General features: G+C 46.4%; 1 protein-coding gene across 1 annotated transcript; it reads right to left on the bottom strand.

Moving 5' to 3' along the window:
* Nucleotides 1–127: 127 nt before the first annotated feature.
* On the bottom strand, nt 128–25,938 carry LOC147631978 (uncharacterized). Its single transcript, XM_086808514.1, has 2 exons — nt 25,791–25,938; nt 128–2,819 (listed from the first exon to the last, which is right to left on the bottom strand). The coding sequence occupies exon 2, from the start codon at nt 2,817–2,819 to the stop codon at nt 579–581; it is 2,241 nt and encodes a 746-aa protein (XP_086664640.1). The 5' UTR covers nt 25,791–25,938; the 3' UTR covers nt 128–578.
* Between the last annotated feature and the right edge of the window lie 422 nt (nt 25,939–26,360).

The raw sequence follows: 26,360 nt of genomic DNA, 5'->3' as shown, positions 1-26,360 counted from the left end.
CTTTCTGGAAAGAAAAAAAGCACCACTCCTTGGGAGAGTCCTGGGCCAACTGGGAATGTTGCGTAATAAAATCAAAGAAAAAATGCTTCATAGTGGAAAAGGGGAGGTTTCATTCAAGTCCAGAATCTTCAACAAAAATTACATGCATTGGTTAGCCAGCTTGAATAATTCAAGCCAAAGAAGCTTCTACAACCAGGTCTGGCCGTATAAGGTTAGCCATGCCAAACACAAGACTAGCAATCTTCCATCACCAGCAAGTAAGATAACACTTCATGTGTAAATCAGGGCCTGCACAGAAGGGAAAGGTAAGGGTGGGGTGCACAGGGGGGGCAGCACACAGTGTAACTGCACTGCTGTGAAAACTGTGATTTTGACACTTCAGGAAACCTGCACAGAAGGGAAAGGTAAGGTTGGGGGGCGGGGGGGGGGGGGGGGGGGGGATGGAATGGAATGGAGCAGCACACACTGTAGCCGCACTGCTGTGAAAACTGTGCTTTTGAGACTTCTGGAAATTGTTACAAGGGTTTGTTTAGGGCACATCTACTTGACAGAGCATATCCACACAACTTCTTGCACCACTACTCAGAGCGTTTCTCCAACCATCCACTACTGCTCCTCACAAACGTGTCCTTGATACCGAACTCTTCATTCTGTGCCTTCCTTTTCTCATAATTTGCAGTAGAAATCGGTCCCCTTTTAAGCCGCCGATATAGCATCGCCTCCCAAGGCCATAACCGAGCTGCACCAAAACTCTCAGAAGCCAACTCTTGACCACCATCATGCACACCAGCTCCTCTATGTCCCTCTTTCATGATGGCCACATAAATGCTGCATTTCGTGTCCAAAACCTGACCAGGATGGACTGGTTCTGAGCCCTTGAGACTCGCTTCTCCTGCACCTTTTGAATCCCTTGAGTGGTGTTCATTCACAGTAGTGGAATGATGAACAGAAGGCTCAGCAGCACTGGATTTGATGCTTTTCGAACCATGTTTCCGACCATTTGATTGTAATCCGCTTTCATAATGAGGCCCTTCAGTGCCAGTCAAGTTGTATTTCTGCTTCTTGGCCTCTCTTGACCCTAGATGTCTTCTATCTTTCCTCTTTGCATATCCCTGGTCGGAATCCCGACCCTCTGATGAGTATTTACTCCCGTCTTTTTCCTGCATGTCTTCATCGGTGACTCTTCCACTGACCTGCTTTTCTTGCAGTCCTAATCCCATTGCAGGCTTGTATGAGATAGCCACTTCCCTGTCAGTTTCATGTTTTGGAGACCTTGATCCTCCCTTGGAGTTACTGCAAGGTGAACCAGCCTCCACTGACTTGAGAGACTGAGAGGGAACATCATGCAACCCTGGTGAGTGTAATTGTGATGACCGGGACTCAGACTTGGTTTGGGATCTCCTAGAAGGCGAACTTCCTGAGCGTGATCCGGACAGAGAGCTGGCAGATCGTGAACGGGACCTTGATGGCTGAGATCGAGATGACCGAGAATGAGAGACAGAGCTTGACGACTGCAAGTGGGACTTGGAGGACTGCGACCTTGAAGCTATTGAACGAGACCAAGAACCCGATCGTGAGTGAGATCGTGATCCTGAGGGAGAGCTGGAAGAAGACCCGGGACTCCGTGAGAGGGATAGTGAATCTGAAGATGACCTTCGCCGCTTCCTTGTGGAGCGTGACGACTTCTTATTAGACTTTTTATGTTTATGTCTTCTCTTGCTCCTCCCTCTGCTCGAAGAGTCCTTCGGACTCTCAGACCTGTGACGCCTCCGTCTGCTCTTTTCGTGAGATTTGGTGTCTACTGGATCGTAATGTCTTCTATCAACTGTAGAGTCACGTTTTCTCAGATGACTCCTTGCATAGCTTGCTTCCATGTCTCTATTGAACACTCTTCTGGAGCCATCCGTGCCTCTAAACCGACCACCACCCATGCCTCTGAAGCCCCCACCACCACGAAAGTACCTGAATTCATTTCTCCTTCCGTCATAACCACCATCCCTTGGGAGCATGTTATTCAGTCTCGGCCTTGATCGGCATTGCCACTTTACATGACCTAGTTGACCGCAGTTGTAGCATCTTTCCTGAGGTCTTCCTATGGCAGCATCACGGCCTCTTTTATACTGATCAAATGAGTTGCGATATCCACGTGAAGACTGCTCATGGTGCTTATCCTCAGGAGATCCTTGAGCCTTCTCATGTACGCTGCCTCTGGTGTCCTTCCTATCTTTGCCATCCAAAGGGTCGTCCTCATCCTCCCTAACACCCTCACCCATTATGTGCTCGAGAGAACCCTCCATATGGGGGTCCCAACGACCATTGTCTAATGGATCCACGTCCTTTGGCTCTTCCTCAAACAACGATTCTTCCAATCCTGGATCTTTCCACTCCTCTTCTCTCGCAATACTTGTCGCCATGTCTTCCCTCGTTTCACTGGCCCTTGAACCATCCTTCACCTCATCCAGAAGCTTAGCTTCTCTCCTGTCATCGTCCGACCCTCCCTCTGACTCCAAAGATGTCGGCCTCCTGTTAACTTGGCTCTGATACTTATCCCAGGAAGCCCTCCCCACAGAATTTCCCTTGTCAGAAACTCTTTGAAAAGGTCGATGTCTTTTGGCCCAGGATATGTAGGGTTGTTCCCCACATATTGACCTCCCATGCAAGGCTTTTAGTGCTCTCTCAGCATCACGATGCTCCTCATAAACAACAAAGCCGAAGCCATTTTTCAGTTCTAGATTGCTTCTGCCAAACCTCCTGAATGCATTCTCAAGTTCCCGATGCCGGACATGGGATGAAAGGTTCCCCACAAACAGCGATGACATCTAGCAAAAAAACAAGTTACAACTCTTTGTTAAAAACGTAACAAAGGTTCAGAACTTTGTTAACATTACAGAACATGCAGCTTAGACATCAGATGTAAATACCATGAGAAAGAACAGCTTGTCATTACTTTAGCAGTAGCTGATCATCTTAAACAGGCTCCTGTTATCACAAGGATGGGCTGACCTCTCTGACAACCCATGCACTCAATACCCAAAACAACCAATAGCCCACAAACAGGAAGCAAGGAGCAAGTTACAGCAGGGGCATCAAAAGAAGCCTTGGAAACCGTGAACAAAACTGGACCTCAAACACGCGATCCTCAACCCAGCTACCCAACTAGCCGCTCAGGTCAAAAAGAATGAAGTTTCTCTGGCAGTATATCTCTGTACATACAAGTTATGCCCTTCCATACTAACCTCTTGGACTCCCAAAAAAAAAAGTTACGTGCCCAATGCCCATCACGAGACCTCCTAGTTGTCCATAAATTTGCTGAAAGCTGCACATACTGCTGAGAGACATTTTGCTTAGCATTGTTACTGCTCTAGCTGCTTATCCCTCAGGTTTCTGCCCCATGTTTCGATTGACACAGTCCTTTGATACTTGAGTCCTTTGGACAAGGTTGGTGCAAATGTGATTATGCTCCTGTACGGTCATTGCTCTATGGACCTCTCCCTAGGGTTTGTCATCGACAAGTTCGCAAGGCATATGCATATGAAGGTCGCAAGCTGGAGCTTTCCCCCAACATGCACACGACAATCCCTCATGTAACTATTTGGCCCTCCTAGCTCTATTTCACATAATAAAATCCATGCCCAGACACCAGACATGTGGAAAAAGACATGGGGACAAGGTCCATAAGAATTGATTAAGAAAAAACACCATTCTTGGTCAAAAAGCAAGAAAAAGCAAAAAGTCAAACAGGGTTGACCACGAGCCAAGGGCACCATTGGAAAGAGGAGACTAAGCCAGACCAAAAAGCTAAAAGCCGCTTTCTCAAAAAGCAACTCTAAGGCCAAAAAGCAAGGGCCTGAAGTTGTAAAAGCACAAATCAAGAACTTTGGTATTATTAATAATATTTAATAAAAAGACAAAAGCAAAGCAAAAGCATTACATTTTGGCAAAAAGCAAGGCTTCCCCAAGTATAAAAGAAGCATGAGCCTCTCTTGAGCATCAAGTTGAAGAAGAACCTCTTCATTGCGTTGCCATCTTCATTCAAGCATGGAGATTATCTTCTTCATCATCATCTATGAACCAAATCATGGAGTTTTTCATTGCTACCTGCTGATTTTAGAGCGCCTCCAGCAACTGTAATGCCACGTCACCATTTTCCGTGCGACTATACGTACATAAAATTCCAAAATTCCAAAAACTGCTCAAAAAACCCTAAAAACTGCTTTTTGGATGTTTTTATCGCCCAAAAACCATTAAAACACGTTTTATATCAGTTTTCTTGGGAGAAAGAGCTTTTCCATGGTTTTCTTCATGGACAACGCTATAGGAGTTGTGAAAAATACTCATGGGATGAGCGAGTGTTTCTTGGACTTGGACATATAGCTCGGACATGGAGAACTTGGACATAGAGCTTGGACGTGGAACATGAAGCTTGGATATAAACATGGAACTTGGACATATAGATTGGACATGAACATGGAACTTGGACTTGGATCTGGACTTCGACTTGGATTTGTATTCATTGGACTTGGATTCTGTCATGTGCATGAAAGATGCCATGGACTGTCATGTGCATCAGCAATGCCATGGACCTTCTCAAGACTAAATCCAGAAGGGGCAAGCAGATAAAGACTATGAACCAGTAGAAGATGGACTTGGAGCAAAGATGGATCAGAAGGGCTGTCGGCTGCAAGGAAAAGGGGATGTTGGCTGTCGGCTGACGTCAGCAGGAATGGTGGGCAGCAGGCGCATCAATGACAATGACCAGCAGTCGGGTAGCACCAAAAAGGACCAGTCGGCTGATATAAATGACATTTAACTCATTTATGACTGGCCGACCAGCAGTCGGCCAGTTTCCCAGCAGTCCTAGAAGTCCAAGAGCAGGTATAAAAGGCCAAGGGTGCTCCTCATTGTAAGCATTCTCTCCCACTAGGGGATTGGGTCACTAGAGGTCCCAAAGGGGACAGAATTTAGGTTTAATCACCTTTTTATGAAGGCAGCCAAGGGCTGCAAAGACATGTACCCTTTTTGTACAATAGATATACTGAAATTCCAGCACTTCTCACTCTCTCTCTCTACTCTCTCTCTACCTGCGTTTTTGCATCAGATGGTGCGTTTTTGCATCAGAAGGTTTCCAAGAGTGTTTAGGGCTGAAAGAAGACTACCCAGAGCTTCCGCGCGTTACATTGGTATCAGAGCATCAGGCTCAGCCAAGCTAAACACTGATTCAGTCCCATATGATGGTGTACAGGTCCAAGGTACAGGAAAGTACACGGATTCGAAGCCCAAGGCGGGAACACAGATCGGGAAGAACTCCCAGGAGGTTTGTTGGTGGTGTTCCACAGTGCCAGATGGGGATGGCAGTTCCGTGAGCGAGATGGGTTCTAAGGGGACGGTCCCAAGGGAGGTTGATCCTCCAAGGGTGATGTGAGAGTGCCAGACTCAGTTCCAGGAACGAAGACCAAGACGGTGTTCAGAGCCAGGGCAGGAATGGATTGTGGACTAGAGGAAGACCAGATGCATAGATCTTCATCAGAGACAGAGTGGTTTGGAGAACAGATCGGATTTTCAGAGAAAAAGGTTTGCCAGGGATGGATGATGACAGAGGGACTTCGGAACAGGATTGGGATGATGACAGTCATCCAAGAGCAGGTTGGATTCCCGTCATCAAGTTTAGCAGAGGGGGATGTCATGTGCATCAGCAATGCCATGGACCTTCTCAAGACTAAATCCAGAAGGGGCAAGCAGATAAAGACTATGAACCAGTAGAAGATGGACTTGGAGCAAAGATGGATCAGAAGGGCTGTCGACTGCAAGGAAAAGGGGATGTTGGCTGTCGGCTGACGTCAGCAGGAATGGTGGGCAGCAAGCGCATCAATGACAATGACCAGCAATCGGGCAGCACCAAAAAGGACCAGTCGGCTGATATAAATAACATTTAACTCATTTATGACTGGCCGACCAGCAGTCGGCCAGTTTCCCAGCAGTCCTAGAAGTCCAAGAGCAGGTATAAAAGGCCAAGGGTGCTCCTCATTGTAAGCATTCTCTCCCACTAGGGGATTGGGTCACTAGAGGTCCCAAAGGGGACAGAATTTAGGTTTAATCACCTTTTTATGAAGGCAGCCAAGGGCTGCAAAGACATGTACCCTTTTTGTACAATAGATATACTGAAATTCCAGCACTTCTCACTCTCTCTCTCTACTCTCTCTCTACCTGCGTTTTTGCATCAGAAGGTTTCCAAGAGTGTTTAGGGCTGAAAGAAGACTACCCAGAGCTTCCCCGCGTTACATGGACATTCTCAAATGCTGGTCTAGAAGAGGCACCAGATAAAGAGTATGAACCAGATAGAATCAGAGATTGGAGCACAGAGTGCTATGGGCAATATGGACTAGAGCAAGGCTTGGAGAGCAAGAGGAAAAGCCTGTCGGCTGCACACAGATGACATAAGCTGAAGATCACAGCCTGTCGGCTGTACCAGAGGAGGTCGGCTGCAAGAAGGCGGTCCAGTACATTGTGTGGCGCAGCCCGACCAGCAAAAGAGGAATCCAAGCATCAGTCGGCTGGTCCGACAGCAGTCGGCCAGCTCATGCAATATTCCAGAAGAACTATAAATAGCAAGCGTAGCTCTTCATTCAAGTCATTCATTCCTTTATGGGGATGGGTCCTTAGGGTCCAAGTAGGGACCAGATTTTGGTAATGTTCACCTTTTGTTATGAAGACAGCCTAGGGCTGTAGATTAGGTATCTTTTTGTACCATATTAATATACTGAATTTCCAGCATATCTCTCTCTCTCTACTCTCTCTTCATGTCTGCGTTTTGCATCAGCATGTTGCCAGTGGTGTTTAGGGCTAAAAGAAGACCCCCAGAGCTTCCGCGTGTTACAGATTCATTGGATTTAGATTTGGATATTTGGATTTGGTATTAGCCCAGTGAGAGATACTTGTGGGTCATCCCCGTGGTGTGCTCAACATCACAGATCTTGTACGTCAACATTGACATCGACTTGGATATCCTACATCGGCATATTTGTTTGTTTTGTATTCATTGATTGTATCGATCCTGGCCAACGTGCCCGTGGATTATTCCTCAATAAATTCCTGAAAGGGGGCGAGGCCTGTTCCCCGCTTAATGTGGTGTATTGTGCAAGATCCCCATTCCCTTTTCTCTCTCCCCTTGCTTCTTCTATTCCTCTTGCTTGAGTGATTAGGCTACTAACTCTAATCTAACATGTGTGGTGTGATTAGGGTTAGGGTTTGGGAATGATTAGTGCTAATCACTTGTCCTCTTATTCTTATCTCTTGCTTCTTCTCTTCCTCTTGCTTGAGTGATTAGGCTACCAATGTGATTGTCTTCCATGGATATCCCACACGATCTTTGTGATAGAGGTTGCACCACCTATTGGATTAGAAAAACTTCCTCAGTGTAACAACGAGTGCGGGAGGATGGCAATTACGAGTGGCTAGGGTGGAGCTCTTGAGCCTAGCTTGGGCAGGTCCTTGAATGACCAACTGAAGTGCATGTTGGAGTGGGATTTTTACAGCAGGTTTCTCCACATCATGGCGTTACATTGGCTTTAACGCTCTCTAATGAAGACCAAATTAAAAGTCTTGAGAATGTGAAGAAGCAAGCCATAAAGAAGCAAAGTGCAGTGATCCAAAACCTGCTTCACTAGAACCTCCCAATAAGCACAAAATTTCCTTTGATACATTGGACCTCTCAGGACACTTCTGCTTTCATGTCTCAAGCTATGGAGCTGTTATGGAAAACAAAGTCTTCTGTGCTAAAGCTTTAAGACTTATGCGGATGGCAAAAGTTTGTTCCCCGAGGATGCATGGCGGATTGAATGTGCTGAATATTGTGCATCATGTCTTGGCAAGGAAAATTCCTCTCCTACTCACCTTTTTTCGTCAGACGCAGCATATGCTTGCAACCATGTGCACGGCCTTACGCACTTCTGGACATGGTGCATAAATCACTGATCACTGGGAGGTCATTTTGGGCAGATTTGTAGGTTCTATCCCGAGCTGCCCTTTTGCCACTTCACTTATTTTGCGATTGGAAACAGGTCCTTTCGCATGCTCATTGGGCAACCTTCCTTTTCTCATGCCAATTCCCTTCGGCAGGAAAGCATTTACTGGAGTGCTGTTTTTGATTCTCCATTGGCCCTGCAAGACCATGGGCCTCATGAACGGAACAACCATGAGGTTGTTACACAAATTCTTGATGGGAACCGTGGCCATGACATCAGAAGAGTACCATGACTTTCAGCAGATCAGACGACCTCTCAGAGATGAAGAATTTATTTCTTAGAGAACCAAAAGAGAACACGAGCAAAGAAGGGCTCAAATGTTTACAGATTTCATCAAGGATTGAGTCATTGATGTAATATGCGGAAGCTCCGGAGAAAGATCGGTAACTTCAAAGCTCAGAAATTCAGCACTCTTTTCGCGACGGAACTTAACGCACAACACTTGAAAGGAGAAGTGCAAAAAATAGAGAGAGAAGGGGGAGATGGAGAGGACACAGTATTGGGTCCCAATTACCCTCTGTAGGGCCCCCACCACGGATGGTGTATTTGCTTTATTAGAATGATGTAAATCTGAAAACAAATACAGAATTCTTGACCTTTCTTGGCTGGGAAATCCCTGCCCCTGACCTTCAGAAGTCCCCCCCTTTGCTTAGCAATCTCCTTGGCTTGTCTAGTCCTTGATTGGCTTGAGCTCTTGGTGAATACTAAGATGAATGATGGGATTGTGGACCTCTCCTATTTATACTACCCTGCAGCAGTAGTCGGCCAGTATAAGAGCGGCCAGTAGACAAATCCCACGACTGAGTAAATTCAGCATTAAATGCTCAAAAAAATCCTAATAAATGCTGCGTATTTTCCCTAGCAAGCTGGGGAGGCAGGCGCTTGCTTCTAGAAGGCTGGGCATAGCCTTTGCCCACAATCCATGGGCTGGGCAGCCTGTATGGGCTGCCCCATACTTGCCCTACAGCCCTATGAAGGCTGTAACCTCCTGAAAATAGCCTTATTCTTGCCTTAGGGCTGTCCTACAGCCCTTCCATGGCTGGTGGGTCTAGCCTGGGCCTTACTGGCCCACATGGGGATGGTTCTACACCATTCCCATGCCCACACTAAGATCCGGGGTAGCCCTATGGGCTGGCCCCTTGTCCTAAACATAATCTACTCAGTGATCTGGCATCCGGTACCATAGCAGATACACAGAACCACTAACATCATTCTAGAGGGAGACTCACAGCGCGGACTGGCACTGTTTCATGTGCAGGACAGTGCACATCTGACCTTGGACTCGTGTGCAAGACAATGCACACCTGACCTCGGACGACTGAGATGGATCCCTGGATGACTCGTCCCGGACTGGGCTCACATGGGACCAGTTCACCATCCCAGGTCCTGCACCTTCTATACAGAAATGTCTACGTGGCATCCAAGTGCGGGATGCACGTGACATCCCCTTCTCCTTAACTTGACGGAAGCTGCATAGCCTCCAAATAATCCGTCAATAACGCCGGATAGTCTTCAAAGAACTCTTTGTCGAGCCATACCGCTTCATGAGTTCCTCGGTCCTGAAACTTCGTAAGGAGCTGTCGTAGTCTTCGGCCTGAGCCATGCTTGAAACGATGCGGAAGGATCTGTTCTGGAACCATTACTTCTGCTTCATCCACAATGTCTCGTTCCGCTTCGTCTTTGACCTCTGAAGGGGGTGGTGGACCTGCATATGGCTTTAACCAACTGACATGAAATACATCGTGCATAGTCCAACTCGGAGGTAGCTTTAACTGCATAGACACCTCATTAATCTTTTTCCGGATGGGGAAAGGTCCGAAGCTCTTGAAAGACAACTTTGGGCATCGCTTGCCCACCTGTTTCAGTCTTTGCTTTATAATCCGAAGATAAACCCAATCTCCTTCCGAAAACTTCATATCCCTTCGGTCTTTATTGGCCTGTCGAGTGTAGGTTAGCCAATCTGTCCTTTACTAACTCTAAAATCTCCTGGTAAGACTCCGTCACTCTGTTCGCCTCCGATACTGAAGACGAAGTCCTGGTTAACGACTGGAAAGGTCTTCCAAACGCTGCCTCATATGCAGTCCTGCCAATAGCTGAAGAAAAAGAGTCATTCAAAACAGCTTGAACTAAAGGCAAAAACGATTCCCACTTACCTTGCTGATCGTGGACATAACGCTTCAGCACATCAAAGGCCAACTGGTTGTATCTCTCTGTCTGGCCGTCTGTCTGTGGGTGGAATGCACTGGAAAAACTCAGCTTAGTACCAAAATTATCAAACAATGCCCTCCAAAAATGACTGGTAAACTTGGCATCTCGGTCTGACACTATGGTTCTAGGAATCCCGCCAATCAGGTACCAATGCCGAATGAATAACTGGGCAACATCCTCGGCGGTCACATTGGCCCTGCAAGGAATAAGCATAACAAATTTGCTAAACCTATCAACAACAGTTAAGCATTGCGTATTACGCTTACTCGGACTGGGAGGCAGATTTGTGACAAAGTCCATCGAAATGTCCTGGAAAGGACCCTCAGGAATTGGCAAGGGCTGTAACAACCCTATCTTCTTTCCACGAGGAGCTTTCACCTTTTGACAAATGTCACAACGTTGTACATATGTAAACACATCACGCCTCATCTTTGGCCAATAGTATTGCCGTTCTAATTTCTCCAGAGTCGAATTCATGCCCCTGTGACCACTTGTAATGGCGTCATGGGCATCATGGAGAAGAGCTGCCCAGAATGACTTCATGACACATAGTCGGCCTTTGTAGAAAAGCCAACCATCGCGTATCAGAAAATGGCATGGTCTTGTGGCATCCAAAGCCTGTTTCCACTGAGTACCGAATTCCTCGGAATCCGCGTACGCGTGCTTCATGTCCTCTAGTCCTATACCAACAAGGTCAAGTCTAGTGGTCTGAATCGTAGATACTTGTCCCTTCCTGCTTAAAGCATCGGCCACTGGATTGGCCTTTCCTGGAAGGTACTCAATCATACCACCGAACTGCTGGAATATCCGACTCCAGGGGTGTTGTCGATCACTCCACTGTGCACTTGGCATCGTCTGAATCCAACGCAATGTCTGATGGTCAGTGCAAACCTCGAAGTCACGGCCATACAGGAAATGTTTCCAATGTTTCAAGGCCTGTATAACTGCTAGGAGTTCACAATCATAGACTGAGTAGTTCTTTTCGGCGGGCAGTAACTTACGAGACATGTAAGCTACTGGATGACCATTCTGTTGCAATACACCTCCAATTGCGATGTTACTCACATCGGTGATCACTTGAAATGGTTCGTCCCACGAGACAAGGGCTAAACAAGGCACTTCTGATAAAGCCACCTTGAGGTTCTGGAATGCCTCCAACGCTCGTGGAGTCATTCGTATCTTTTGCCTTCTTGTTTTCACTCCCTTTAGCAGATCGGTGAGATCTACCGAGAGATCGGTGAGATCTGCCGAGAGATCTGAAAACTTGTCGATGCGGATGGAATATGCCAAGCATATACCCACAAATGATCTAATGTCATAAGCCGTCTGAGGTACTTCCCAGTTAACAATCTCGGCCACTTTAGCCGGATCAAGTCGAATGCCTTCAGCACTAATTATATATCCTAAGTAATGCACCTGGAACAGATAAAATTCTGACTTCTTTTCATTGACGTAGAGCTCGTTGCTTTCCAGCAACTTAAGGACTTTCTCCACATCAATGTCATGCTGCTCAACTGTAGCTGAAAATATGAGTATATCGTCCAGAAATATGAACACACTTTCCAATCAAATCCCGGAAAATACGCATCATCATGCGGTTAAATGTAGCTGGGACGTTCGTCAAACCAAATGGCATGACCACAAATTCATAGTGGGCCCGTTCTGTACGGAAGGCTGTCTTGGGGATGTCCCCCTCGACAATCCGTACCTGGTGGTATCCACTCTTTAAATCCAGTTTTGAGAACACCTTTGCTCCATTTAGCCTCTCGAGAATATAGTCAATTCGAGCCATCAAGAATCTGCTCTTGATAGTCAGCTTGTTGAGTGCACGATAATCGACACACAACCGGGAAGACCCATCTTTCTTCTTGACAAACAAGATCGGTGCTGCAAATGGCGACACGCTGGGGCGGATGAAGCCAGCTTGCAACAATTCTTGATAGTCAGCTTGTTGAGTGCACGATAATCAACACACAACCGGGAAGACCCATCTTTCTTCTTGACAAACAAGATCGGTGCTGCAAATGGCGACACGCTGGGACGCATGAAGCCAGCTTGCAACAATTCTTGGAGTTGGCGGTCCAACTCCGATTCCATTGCCTTAGAAAGGCGATACGAAAACTTGCTCGGGGGTTCCGAGCCTGGGAGGAGGTCAATCCTGTGATCCTCCGGTCTGGACAGGGAGAGCTAGGGAGGGAGGCTGTCCCGAAGAAAAATCCTCTGGAACTTTTCATGGAGAACCAAGTACTTCTCGAAAGCACTGGCCACCGTCTGGGCTGTCTGGATGTAAATCATCGCACACTGTGCGCCTTTCCTGACTGCTCGCCTAGCCTGCAACAAGTGGCTTATGAGCGAAAAGTTCGGAATACCTGGCTCACACTTAATGGTCACTGGTGTGTTTGACACATTCCGATTGATCTGGAACGTGTGCTTGTCCCACTTGACATCAAGAAGAAACTTGTGAAACCACTTGATACCCAAAATTATGTCTGCTCCTACAAGAGGGGCAACCATAAAGTCGCGCACAAACTCTATGACCTGAATCACTAACTTAGCACCTAGAGATTCTGTAGGGATGAAAGAGTGCACGAGATGAAGGCCGGATGCAATGGCTTGAAGCCTTGAGCAAGAGAAATGGAGCGTGAGCCTCTATGAGGGTGAGCGTGGAGATTCGAAAATCAGAGAGAGAGAGAAAACGTACGATTCTTGGAGTTGGGGTAATGCTTGTGTGCTTTAGAAGCCCACTTACCCTTTTTTATTGTTGTGGCCTTTGGGCCTTTAAAAAAAAATAGTCCTAGGCCAAGTTCAATGTGAACTTGGCCAAGACTTTAAAAGTATACATTGAGCCTTATAAAAGGCTATATACAAATACAAGGGAGGCATTTAGCCTTTAACCCAACAACCTCCCACTTAAAGGCATAAATGGCGCCTTTCAGCTATGTAACTCCCACCATCTGTATGCATAGCTGATGTTGTGCTTTGGGTAAGCACTTAGTGAGAGCATCTGCAGGGTTTTGTGACGTATGGACTTTAACCATAGTGAGAAGTCCATCCTCAAGCACCTCTCGAATGAAGTGATAACGCACATCAATATGCTTTGTGCGCGCATGAAACATGGCATTCTTTGCCAGACATATGGCACTCTGGCTATCACAACCAAGCATAGGTGCCTTGTCAGGCAAACCAAACTCCCTGCATAAACGTGCCAACCATATGGCTTCCTTGGAAGCCTCAGTGGCTGAAATATATTCAGCCTCTGTAGTAGACAGTGCAACTATAATTTGTAGTCTAGAGCACCATGAGACGGCACCTCCTGCAAGAGTAAACACACAACCACTTGTGGATTTGCGTGTATCCACATCACCTGCCATGTCAGAGTCACAAAATCCCTTCAACTCCAAAGGACCCTTACCATAACAGAGGCATTTGTTTTTAGTCCCTTTCAAGTACCTCATAATGGACTTTATTGCATCCCAATGCAATTTGCCTAGATTAGCCATAAAACGGCTCACAACTCCCACTGCATGGGCTATGTCAGGCCTAGTAGCAACCATAGCATACATAAGTGAACCACAAGCTGATGCATAAGGAACACTTTGCATCTCATTGGTTGCCGTGTCAGACTTGGGACAATCTTCCTTGGAGAATTTCACATGTGGCTGTAATGGCACACTAAGTGGCTTTGCATCAGCCATGTTAAACCTGTCCAGCACCTTTTCAATGTATTTTTCTTGCAACAAATACAATATGCGCTGGTCTCTTTGCCTTCTAATTCTCACTCCAAGAACATGCTCTGCTGCCCCAAGGTCTTTCATAGAAAACGCAGATTTCAGCTGTTGCTTAAGAGCATCAACAGTGCCTCTTTTCTTACCAGCAATCAGCATATCATCGACATAGAGCACAAGAATGATAGGGCTGCCATCCTCATCAAGTTTTGTATACAAACAGTGATCTGCATGGCTTCTTTTGTAACCATGTTTGAGCATAAACGCATCAAACTTTTTGTACCACTGTTTAGAAGCTTGCTTCAGCCCGTATAAGCTTCTATTGAGCTTACATACCATGTGTTCCTTTCCGGGAATCACAAAACCCTCGGGCTGTTTCATATAAAGCTCTTCCTCAACATCACCATGCAAAAAAGCTGTATGTACATCCATTTGGTCTAATTCCAAATCAAGGACAGCCGCTATGGCAAACAAGACACGCAAAGTGGTCATCTTCACAACAGGAGAGAACACTTCCTGAAAGTCTATGCCTTTTGTTTGCGCATATCCCTTTGCAACCAGCCTTGCTTTATACTTGGGTTTTGCATCAACTGTCTTGATTTTATACACCCATTTGTTAGGAATGGCCTTCCTACCTTTGGGCAATTCAACCAAGTCCCAAGTATCATTAGCATGCAAAGCTTTAACCTCTTCCTGCATAGCAAGCTCCCACTTGCTGCTGTGCTCACATGTCTTTGCCTCCTTGTAAGTAAGAGGCTCCCCCTCATCTGTCAACATAATGTAATGCAAAGAGGGATCGTATCTACTCACATTCCGTCTTGGACGAGTAGAACGCCTCACCCAATGATCCACATTATCCGGAAATGGGTTTACATCAGGTGGGATAACACCATCATCAAGTATGGGCTGCTGTCCATCAATTTCAGCACCATTTTCAGCATTGATAGGCTGCTGTCCAAGCCCTTCAGGAGCCTCATTTTGCTGTCCAACATTATCTGGCTCAAACACCACTGGCTCATCAACATTTTCAGTCATATGTGGTGCATCCTGAGGGTCTAAAAGAGGCCTAATAGGTGGCTGTACATGCTGAAATTTGACCTTTTTATGGTCACCATGAGAGGCACAATTGTGTTTAAGCAGCTTTGCCTCATTAAACACAACATCCCGGCTGCGTACAACCTTTCTGAGTGAAGGTAACCAAATCCTGTAACCCATTTCGCCTTCTTCACCATATCCCATGAAGAGGCCTTTAATGGACTTGGCATCGAGTTTACTTCTCAACTCAGGTCTAATATGTGCAAAAGCTTCACAGCCAAAGACGCGTAAGTGATCATATGAAGCAGGTTTGCCAGACCAAACCTCTTCAGGGATGTCACCTTTGATAGACATGTGAGGGGATCGATTGCATATGTGTACTGCAGTTTTCAAAGCCTCTCCCCAAAAACCATGTGGGAGATTAGCTGTGGACAGCATGCATCTCACCCTCTCACAAAGTGTCCTATTGTATCTTTCAGCCACACCATTAGAAGAGGGGCTGTATGGAACAGTAAGCTCCCTCTTAATGCCTAAATTTTCACAAAATCTCGTAAATTCAGCACTTGTGAACTCCCCCCCATTGTCTGTACGCAAGCATTTCAGCTTTCTACCTGTTTGGGTGGTCACAAATGCATGAAAGCGCTTAAACGCAGCAAAGGCTTCATCCTTAGATTTAATCAAAGAAACCCAAATTTTTCTAGAATGGTCATCCACAAAAGAGACAAAATAATTTGCACCCCCCATAGACTTGGCGGGCATGCTACACACATCAGAATGGACAAGATCAAGCACACATGGCTTACGAGAGACACCGGAGTAATAAGAACGCTTCACTTGCTTGCCATATTGACATTCATTACAAAATTCAAGCTTTGTGCCTTTAGCATCAAGCTTATTCAAGTTACAAAGCTTCGTGAGGCCCTTTTGGCTCATATGGCCAAGCCTCTTATGCCACAATTCCATATGGGAATTAATTTCAGCCAAGGCAATAAACTTGCCCAACAAGGCCTTGCCATGCAAGCAGTAAAGTGTCCCTTTCTTTGTGCCTTTCACAATCAGCCTTGAGCCTTTAGTCATTTTCCATGATCCTCTCTCAAACAAGATGCTGTAACCATGCATATCCATCTGCCCAACAGAAAGCAGACTCTTCTTGATTCCCGGCACATATCTAACATCATGCAGCACAAGCTCATTCGTGCCATCCGTAGAAAGATGCACCGTGCCAATACCCTCAATGGAACATGCATGATTGTTTCCAAGGTATACATGGCCATGGCTGCCTGCAGTAAACGTGGAAAAACACTCCTTAATAGGAGTCACATGAAACGAGGCACCGGAATCAACAATCCAAGTCTGAGACAATGCATCGTTCACAGTCAACAAAGCATTAATGAGATCACTTTTAGTGATCTGCATATCATGTGTATGAACATAGAGAGAGGCATCAAACTCATGGACATCATCAGCTGACAAAGTAGCACATAGAATGTCCTCTACATCTGACAGTTCCTCAATAACAACACTTGAGGCCACATTGGCCTTCTCTTTGTCCTTAGAGCTGTCCTGTGCATCTACCTTGACTTCCTTCTTCTCTTTCTTTTTGTCTCCGCCATTCTTTCTTCTTTCCAATTCTGCTTTGTAGAACTTGCAATCAGGTTTCTTGTGACCTTTCTTGCCACACTGATAGCAAGTCACATCACTTTTGCCCTTGCTGGCATTTCCCCTTTCCTTACTCTTACTCTTACCTCTCTGTGCATAGGCAGTCTTCTTCTCTGTCCTGCCTCTAACCATGTTGGCTGCACTGCCTCCCTCTCCACTTGCTTTCCTCCTGATTTCCTCGTTCAAGATTGAACCCCTAACACCATCAAAGGTCAGATTGGGGTTGTTAGACAACGAAACCACCAATGTTTCCCAAGAATCAGGTAACGTCATAAGCAAGAAGATAGCTTTCAGCTTATCCTCAAAGGGAGGCATGCCAGAATCCTGTAACTGTGATAAAGTACCTGTAAACAACGACAAGTGCTCTGCAGCGCTCTTGGACTCATCCAGCTGCATGCCAACAAGTTTTCGCATCAAATGCACTTGGTTGACCGGCGTTGTATTTTCATACGTTGCCTTTAACTTTGCCCATAGCTCAAAAGCAGTGACAAGACCTTTGAGATCAACCAAGATCTCGTCAGAAACGGCCATCTTTATGTACGTAATAGCCTTCTTGTTCAAAGTAGCCCATGCATCCTCAGACATGTCCCCTGGCTTCTCTGCCTCTAATGCCCTGTCACAATCCTTGAGGAAGAGGATTCCTTGAATCCTTTCCTTCCATAGGTCAAAACCTGTACCCTCAAACCGCCGGATCTCAAAGAGATTCTTCACGTTGGAGGATGACGCCATAGCTGCACAAAAGGGCTAACAATCTGAAATTTTGGGCAAAAATGCACCAAAATTGGAGTATAGCCTCACAGAAGTGTGCACTGCAGCTCTAAATGGTCACAGGAGCAATTTAAGGCAAAACGGGTCCGTTTGGGCACAAAAATCAATTCTGAATTTTCAGCGCAGAAAATTACAGCAAGTTGATTTGTGCCTAAAAACAACAAATTTTGTTGTTTTTACCCTCAAAAGACATACATAAGGCTAATTCACAGCCTGTAGAAGCATGTAGCATGAAAAGCCCCAATTTGTAGCATCAAGTTTGCATGGAATTGAGCCACAAATGGTCATACATGAGCAAATTTGGTCAATTGTGCATAAATTATGTCAATTTGCATTTCCCTCAATGTAAATGCATCCCCCGCACGCTTATAAAAACCTGCGCAAATCTGAAATTTGCTGTAAACCTCTGTTTTGGCGACCTGTTTGCGGCAATTTCGGTGTTTTCGGGTTGTGGGAAGCAAGAGGAATCGTTCCCTCAAGTTAAAACATCAAATAAAAACCTGTGTTTTTGCTGTCATAACCTGTTTTTGCCCTAATTTCAGCCTGTTTAGGGCTGTTTTGGCACTGTAGGTACCCTAAAGTACTCCGGAAGCAAGGGGCTTCGCGATAGAAGCGCCAAATCTTGCTAAAAAACACCTGTTTTGCTGCTGTCCAGCCACCTGCACTTTCTGTTTTGTAACCCTAATATGCTCTGATACCAGTTGTAGGGATGAAAGAGTGCACGAGATGAAGGCCGGATGCAATGGCTTGAAGCCTTGAGCAAGAGAAATGGAGCGTGAGCCTCTATGAGGGTGAGCGTGGAGATTCGAAAATCAGAGAGAGAGAGAGAAAACGTACGATTCTTGGAGTTGGGGTAATGCTTGTGTGCTTTAGAAGCCCACTTACCCCTTTTTATTGTTGTGGCCTTTGGGCCTTTAAAAAAAAATAGTCCTAGGCCAAGTTCAATGTGAACTTGGCCAAGACTTTAAAAGTATACATTGAGCCTTATAAAAGGCTATATACAAATACAAGGGAGGCATTTAGCCTTTAACCCAACAGATTCATACTTGACGCTCGTTGTCATACCTGTGCTAAAACCCTCAACCTGTTTGTCCACCGGAGTCAGCTCAAAACGGGCACGCCTAGCAGCCTGTTCCGTGACCACATTCTCCGTGCTGCCGCTGTCAAACAAGACGACGACTCTCTGGCCACCTATGTAGCAAAGGACTTGAGCAATTCGTTGCGCTCATACTCCTAGTCATGGGCGCCCTTCTGCTTATCTTCGAGCTCCCGGCTAATAATTGCTCCAACTGAAGCACCAGGGTTTGAAGAACTAGGGTTAGCCGCTGGGGTCTGTGTGGGAGCTGAGCTCACCACAAAAGTTGTGGAGGCGGCGGCGGCCTTTGGAGGCTTCTTCGGACAATCCCGAGAAGTATGTCCTTTTATATGACAAAAGAAACATCTACCCTCCTTGTACTGAGAAAGCTCCTCAACACTCAACTTGCCACCTGTCTTGCTTGCCTCCGCTTTTTGGTCTGGAGTAAGCTGAGACGCATTGTTCGAGTTCTTGGAGCCAGAGGCTCCCGGGCTCTGTCCTGGGAAAGAGCCCGTCTGGTTCTGGCTTTTGCCCCCCAAGGTGTTAGCCCTGGGAGAAGCCGTCTGGGAAGTCTTGGGCTTGCCGCCATTGTGTTTCAGTTCTGCACTCTGCGCAAGCGAGAGTGCGTCCTCAAAGGTGGCTGGCCTAAACATACGCACCTGCCATTGGATTTGCGTGTCCAGGCCATACAAAAACTGCCCTTTCTTGTCCGTATCAGATAAGCCTAATTGCAGACATAAGATCGAAATTTTATTGGCAAACTGAAGGACTGGTTGCGCGTTCTGACGCGCTCCCCTGAACTCGTCTTCGAGTCGCTCAAGGTAGTGGGGCGGTAGAAACCGTTGCTTAAGGTCACGGACGAACTCGTCCCACACATAAGCTGCCATACCTGCTCTAGTGTGGGCATGAGCCCACTGAGTCCACCAAGGAATGGCCTCACCTTCCAAGTACCAACTAGCTAAGATCACTTTGTCAGTATCTGTTTTCCTCACTGCGGCAAAGTAAGCTTCAAATTGATGTAACCATGAATAAAGAGTTGTGGGATCGAGTTTACCATTATTACTTACTGGAATTCATTTTCTCGAGAAAATGATTCGAGGGCGTCGCCGGTGTCAATCTGGTGTCCAAAGCTCTGAGGTAACGCTCGTGTTCCACGCGTCGCATGGCATTGTCTTCTCGTTGTCGGATCTCCAATGCACGCATCTGCAACTCAAGCAAGGAGCTTGGCTGCGGCTGTGACCCCGCGAGAGGGACCCTGTGACGAGGATCTGGTATCTAGGATACGGAAGGAGAGGGAGGAGGAGATGGAAAACGCGACGCTGGAGGGCGGGTACGCTCCTCCAGAGCCAAGATCCGCGCCTTCTGCTCATCCAACTTGGCTGTCTGTTCTGCGAGTGCTCGCATCATCTGCTGGAACATGTCTGTGACACTCAAGCCTCGTGCCCTGGGTGGGCTGCCTGGTGCACTCTGGTCCCATGGTTCTGGGTCTCTCTCGTCGCCGAAGCTCGCCATAGCAGGAAAATGCAATTCCTTTCCGAAACGCAATCTGACCATCCACTATCTGTGTGGGAGACTTCTGGAGGCTAAAAACCAACCGTCCTTCGAGGGACAGGAGTCACTCCGAAAGGGGTAGTCCACCGGCGTCTAAAAACCAACCACACGAGCGAGAAAAATTTTTTGGTTTTCTTTGCTGAATCTTTGTCCTTGAAGTAGGCTCTGATACCACTGTAATGGGCGGAAGCTCCAGAGAAAGATCGGTAACTTCAAAACTCAGAATTCAGCACTCTTTTCGCGACGGAACTTAACGCACAACACTTGAAAGGAGAAGTGCAAAAAATAGAGAGAGAAGGGGGAGATGGAGAGGACACAGTATTGGGTCCCAATTACCCTCTGTAGGGCCCCCACCACGGATGGTGTATTTGCTTTATTAGAATGATGTAAATCTGAAAACAAATACAAAATTCTTGACCTTTCTTGGCTAGGAAATGCCTACCCTTGACCTTCAGAAGTCCACCCCTTTGCTTAGCAATCTCTCTTCACTGTATATATATTGGACTGGAACTGATCGTTATTTTACTTGTAATGGTTACTTAGACATGCTCTAGTTGGGTGGCAACAATGCCGGATAGCCCAAGGAGCAAGATTTGTATATGGGAGGCAACGATGCCAGATGACCCATTGGACAACAATGATGCCAAATATATTGGACTTTGCAGTCGGCGGGCGATCATTGCGACCAGATGGCCCAGATGATTGTATTGGATTTCGCAGTTGGGCGGTCATTGCGACCAGATGGCCCAGATGACTGTATTGGATTTCGTAGTCGGGCGGTCATTGCGACCAAATGGCCCAGATGACTGTATTGGATTTTGCAATCGGGCGGTCATTGCGACCAGATGGCCCAGATGACTTGGATTTCATAGTTGGACGGTCAATGCGACCAGATGGCCCAGATGACTATTGATGAACTCTCGGGTGGTCCCAATGCCCAAATGGCCTTGAGGATAGTCTAAGCGGTCCTAGTGGGCAGATGGCTCAGCACGGTTTCAATGAGACCAGACAGGACAATCCATGAACAGGAGGATCATTACTTGTGCATTGCATACTGATGTATGTCTAAATTTCTTTGACTTTGTGTGCTGTTTTTGATGTATGGACAATGCTTGGATTTATGGCATGTGATTATTGATAGTCCACTAGGCTCAAGACTACCTGGCCAGTACTTGGAATACCCAGTAGACGCGAATGATGCATACTTGTTTGTTGACTAGCTTGTGTCTAGTTTTTGCAGGAGATAAGTATGCATTTATTTTATCTAACACATGTGACAAGCCATGAAGATGTACCATCAAGAACAAGGACATCGGTCAAAGAAAAGGCACTGAGATATTGCTAGTTGAGCAGATGACACCACATATATGGGAAAGACCAGATGCACAAGCTCTGTAACACGCGGAAGCTCTGGGTAGTCTTCTTTCAGCCCTAAACACTCTTGGAAACCTTCTGATGCAAAACGCACCATCTGATGCAAAAACGCAGGTAGAGAGAGAGTAGAGAGAGAGAGAGAGAAGTGCTGGAAATTCAGTATACACTATGGTACAAAAAGGTACATATCTTTGCAGCCCTTGGCTGCCTTCATAAAAAGATGGCTAACCCTAAAATCTGTCCCCTATGGGACCTCTAGTGATCCAATCCCCTAGTGGGAGAGAATGATTAATTCTATGAGCATGTGGACCTTTTTATATGAGTCTTTGGACACTTTATGCTGGCCGACTGCTGGTCGGCCAGTTCCTTGTCCATACAAGCCTTTTTAGCCCTGCCCGACTGCTGCCGGTCCTTGTCTTTGATGCGCATGCTGCCCACCCTCTGCTGACGTAAGCCGACATCTCTTCTGGCAGCCAGCATCCACTGTCCTGCAGCTGACAGCCATCTGATCCATGCTTTGCTCCAAGTCCACTTCAGATGCTACACCTGAAGCTCCTACATCCTGGTTCTACTGGTTCATAGTCTTTATCTGTTTGCCTCTTCTGGATCTAGCCCTGGAAATGTCCATGGCATCTGTGATGCACATGACATCCCCCTCTGCTAGACTTGATGACGGGAATCCAACCTGCTCTTGGATGACTGTCATCATCCCAATCCTATCCCGAAGTCCCTCTGTCATCATCCATTCTTGGCAAACCCTTTTCTCTGAAAATCCGGTTTGTTCTCCAAACCACTCTGTCTCTGATGAAGATCTATGCATCTGGTCTTCCTCTAGTCCACCATCCATTCCTGCCCTAACTCTGAACACCGTCTTGGTCTTCGTTCCTGGAACTGAGTCTGGCATTCTCACATCACCCTTGGAGGATCAACCTCCCTTGGGACCGTTACCTCAGAACCTATCTGGCTCACGAAACTGCCATTCCCATCTGGCACTGTGGAACACCACCAACCAACCTCCTGGGAGTTCTTCCCGATCTGTGTTCCCGCCTTGGGCTTCGAATCCGTGTACTTTCCTGTACCTTGGACCTGTACACCATCATCTGGGACTGAATCAGTGTTTAGCTTTGCTGAGCCTGATGCTCTGATACCAATGTAACACGCGGAAGCTCTGGGTAGTCTTCTTTCAACCCTAAACACTCTTGGAAACCTTTTGATGCAAAACGCACCATCTGATGCAAAAACGCAGGTAGAGAGAGAGTAGAGAGAGAGAGAGAGAGAGAACTGCTCGAAATTCAGTATACACTATGGTACAAAAAGGTACATATCTTTGCAGCCCTTGGCTGCCTTCATAAAAAGATGGCTAACCCTAAAATCTGTCCCCTATGGGACCTCTAGTGATCCAATCCCCTAGTGGGAGAGAATGATTAATTCTATGAGCATGTGGACCTTTTTATATGAGTCTTTGGACACTTTATGCTGGCCGACTGCTGGTCGGCCAGTTCCTTGTCCATACAAGCCTTTTTAGCCCTGCCCGACTGCTGCCGGTCCTTGTCTTTGATGCGCATGCTGCCCACCCTCTGCTGACGTAAGCCGACATCTCTTCTGGCAGCCAGCATCCACTGTCCTGCAGCGCCGACAGCCATCTGATCCATGCTTTGCTCCAAGTCCACTTCAGATGCTACACCTGAAGCTCCTACATCCTGGTTCTACTGGTTCATAGTCTTTATCTGTTTGCCTCTTCTGGATCTAGCCCTAGAAATGTCCATGGCATCTGTGATGCACATGACAAGCTCACCAAATGGGACTAATACCTTCAAACATATGGAAGTACTTCATGTGCTTGGAACACACGGATATACATGGAACATATGGATGTGCTTGGAACACTTGCAGTCCGCAGTTGAGAACAACTGCGATGTAAGAGGGAGGGAATGTAACTATTTGGCCCTCCTAGCTCTATTTCACATAATGAAATCCATGCCCGGACACCAGACAAGTGGAAGAAGACATGGGGACAAGGTCCATAAGAATTGAATAAGAAAAAGCACCATTATTGGTCAAAAAACAAGAAAAAGTCAAAAGTCAAACAAGGTTGACCACGAGCCAAGGGCACCATTGGAAAGAGGAGACTAAGCCAGACCAAAAAGCTAAAAGCCGCTTTCTCAAAAAGCAGCTCTACGGCCAAAAAGCAAGGCCTTGAAGTTGTAAAAGCATACATCAAGAACTTTGGTATTATTAATAATATTTAATAAAAGGACAAAAGCAAAGCAAAAGCATTACATTTTGGCAAAAAGCAAGGCTTCCCCAAGTATAAAAGAAGCATGAGCCTCTCTTGAGCATCAAGTTGAAGAAGAACCTCTTCATCGCATTGCCATCTTCGTTCAAGCATGGAGATTATCTTCTTCATCATCATCTATGAACCAAATCATGGAGTTTTTTTCAGAGCGCCTCCAGCAATTGCAATGCCACGTCACCATTTTCCGTGCGACTGTACGGATCTGTACAACTGTACGGACAGAAAATTCCAAAACCCTAAAAACTACTTTTTGGATGTTTTTATTGCCTAAAAACCATTAAAACAGGTTATATATCAGTTTTCTTGCGAGAAAGAGCTTTTCCATGGTTTTCTTCATGGACAAGGCTATAGGAGTTGTGGAGATTACTCATGGGATGAGCGAGTGTATCTTGGACTTCGACATATAGCTTGGACATGGAGAACTTGGGCATAGAGCTTGGACATGGAACATGAAGCTTGGACATAAACATGGAACTTGGACATATAGGTTGGGCATGAAGCTTGGACATGAACATGAAACTTGGTTATGAAACTTCGACTTGGATCTGGACTTAAACTTGGACTTCGACTTGGATTTGGATTTGGATTCATTGGACTTGGATTCATTGGATTTAGATTTGGATATTTGGATTTGGTATTAGCCCGGCGAGAGCTACTTGTGGGTCATCCTCATGGTGTGCTCGACATCAGAGATCTTGTACGTCGACATCGACATCTACATCGACTTGAATATCCTACATCGGCATATTTGTTTGTTTTGTATTCCTTGATTGTATTGATCCTGGCTAGCATGCCCGTGGATTATTCCTGAATAAATTCCTGAAAGGGGGCGGGGCTTGTTCCCCGCTCATTGTGGTGTATTGTGCAAGATCCCCATTCCCTCTTCTCTCTCCCCTCTCTCTCTTTATATTTTTATCTCGTGGACACGTGGTTGAGTCTGTCACTGCACGCCCCACTAGGCTTACCCCCCCCCCCCCACTCCCGCCTCTCTCTTCCTTCATGCACTAGCCCCCTTGCATGTTGAACCTTGTTCCCCATTCCACTTCTCCCCTGCACCTCTTCCCCCTCGTAGAGCTGTGCTGATTCAGTTTCGCCCTGGTCGTCCTCTTGTGTGCCACTATTTTGAATCCCAGTGCCTGTCTTGCTAAGAGCATTGTTGATTTTTCCCATTGCGTAGCTCCCCTTCCCCAATTTTTGTTTGGCTTGGGCACTCATTTGTGCCGGTTAGCTGTTTTTCGGGGTGCTTCACGCTGCCGAGAGATGGGAGCCGTCTCAGTCCACTCACCCTTTTCCGATTTGTGCCAGTTAGCTGTTTTTCGGGGTGCTTTACCTGCTCCCTAGGTTGCTGCCAAGAGATGGGAGCTGTCTCAGTCCACTCACGTTTTCCCATCTGTGCCAGTTAGCTGTTTTTTTGGGCTCCCTCGGTTACTGCCAAGAGATGGGAGCTGTCTGAGTCCACTCACCCTTCCTTTGCCCAATTCTTCACACGGCTTTTTTCTTTGTTATTGTTTCATTTCTTCTTCTCCCAATTACCTTTCCTTTCGTGGTCAGCTGCACTCTGATAGGGTATACTGGAAGCCCCATCAGAAGACTCCTTGGAAGCCCCCCACTGCTCAGCTGTTTAGCTGATGCACTTAGACGACCCTTCAAGGGCTCCAAATCACCCTGGTTTGATCCAAAGTTTGTGATAGCTTCCCTTGTACCCTCATAATTAGATAGAGAAAATCTTCTTACATACAGCAGAGCTCTAAAGCCAGACAGCAACAGCACTCGGTGTTGCATGCTGCAATATTTTTTTTGAACACTTGGTAGGAAAGAGGCCCTCAAAACAGACCGAAACCCCTAATTAATCCCGGCAGTCCCGAGAACCTTACGTAATTTCCATAAACATAATCACCCTTAGAACCCTAATCGGCAGTCTCGGAAAAACAGAAAAGCGAAAACTATACGGACCTAGAGACATCGGCAGTGAATGCTGATGGAATACAGAAACCCTAGCCCTAATACAAACCCCATACAAAGGAGCCATTTTTTTAAAACCCACAAACGTAATCGAGGCAAAGAGAGTCATGGCAGACCTTTGGTTGGAGCTACGACGGGGCGAAGGCCTTCCGTGATGGCAGTCCAATCGAGGGTAGTCTCACCATCACCTGCTGCACACTCATAATGTATAGCCCTGGTTCAACATCAAAATCGCAGAATTAACCAAAAAATTACAAGCCTCGAGTCTCGACTATTCTCTAGTAAGAGAGGGCAATAGAAAAGTAGAGAGAGGAGAGAGAATGACGAGAGAGAAAAGGGGAAAGAGGAAGGAGAAAATAGAGAGAGAGAAAGAAAGAAAGATATATTAAAGTCTCCTAAAGGCTGAAATGGCCCATGAGACCAAAACAAGGTACAACTCATGATGATGATGTCTCATCATGACAAATCTGAAAGAAAGAATGAAAATAGTAACATCCTAAGAGAGCTAAGAGCTGAAAGCTGAATAGCTGAATCGTCGCAGTAAACTCCTCCGGTGGCGGGCAATGATGGCTCGAATCTGCTGATGGTGAGGGAGTCGAGAGAGAGGTATTAACGTCGGTAGAAAGAGAGAGAAAGGACAAGAGGAAGAAGAATGTAGAGGAGTGAGAGGGAGGAAAAACGTGGAC

Source organism: Cibotium barometz, chromosome 14 (assembly GCF_041138505.1).
Source record: "Cibotium barometz isolate CiBa-2024 chromosome 14, ASM4113850v1, whole genome shotgun sequence".
NCBI lineage: Eukaryota > Viridiplantae > Streptophyta > Polypodiopsida > Cyatheales > Cibotiaceae > Cibotium > Cibotium barometz.
Note: the sequence above shows the minus strand (reverse complement) of the source record. Positions and strands in the feature narration are given on the sequence as shown.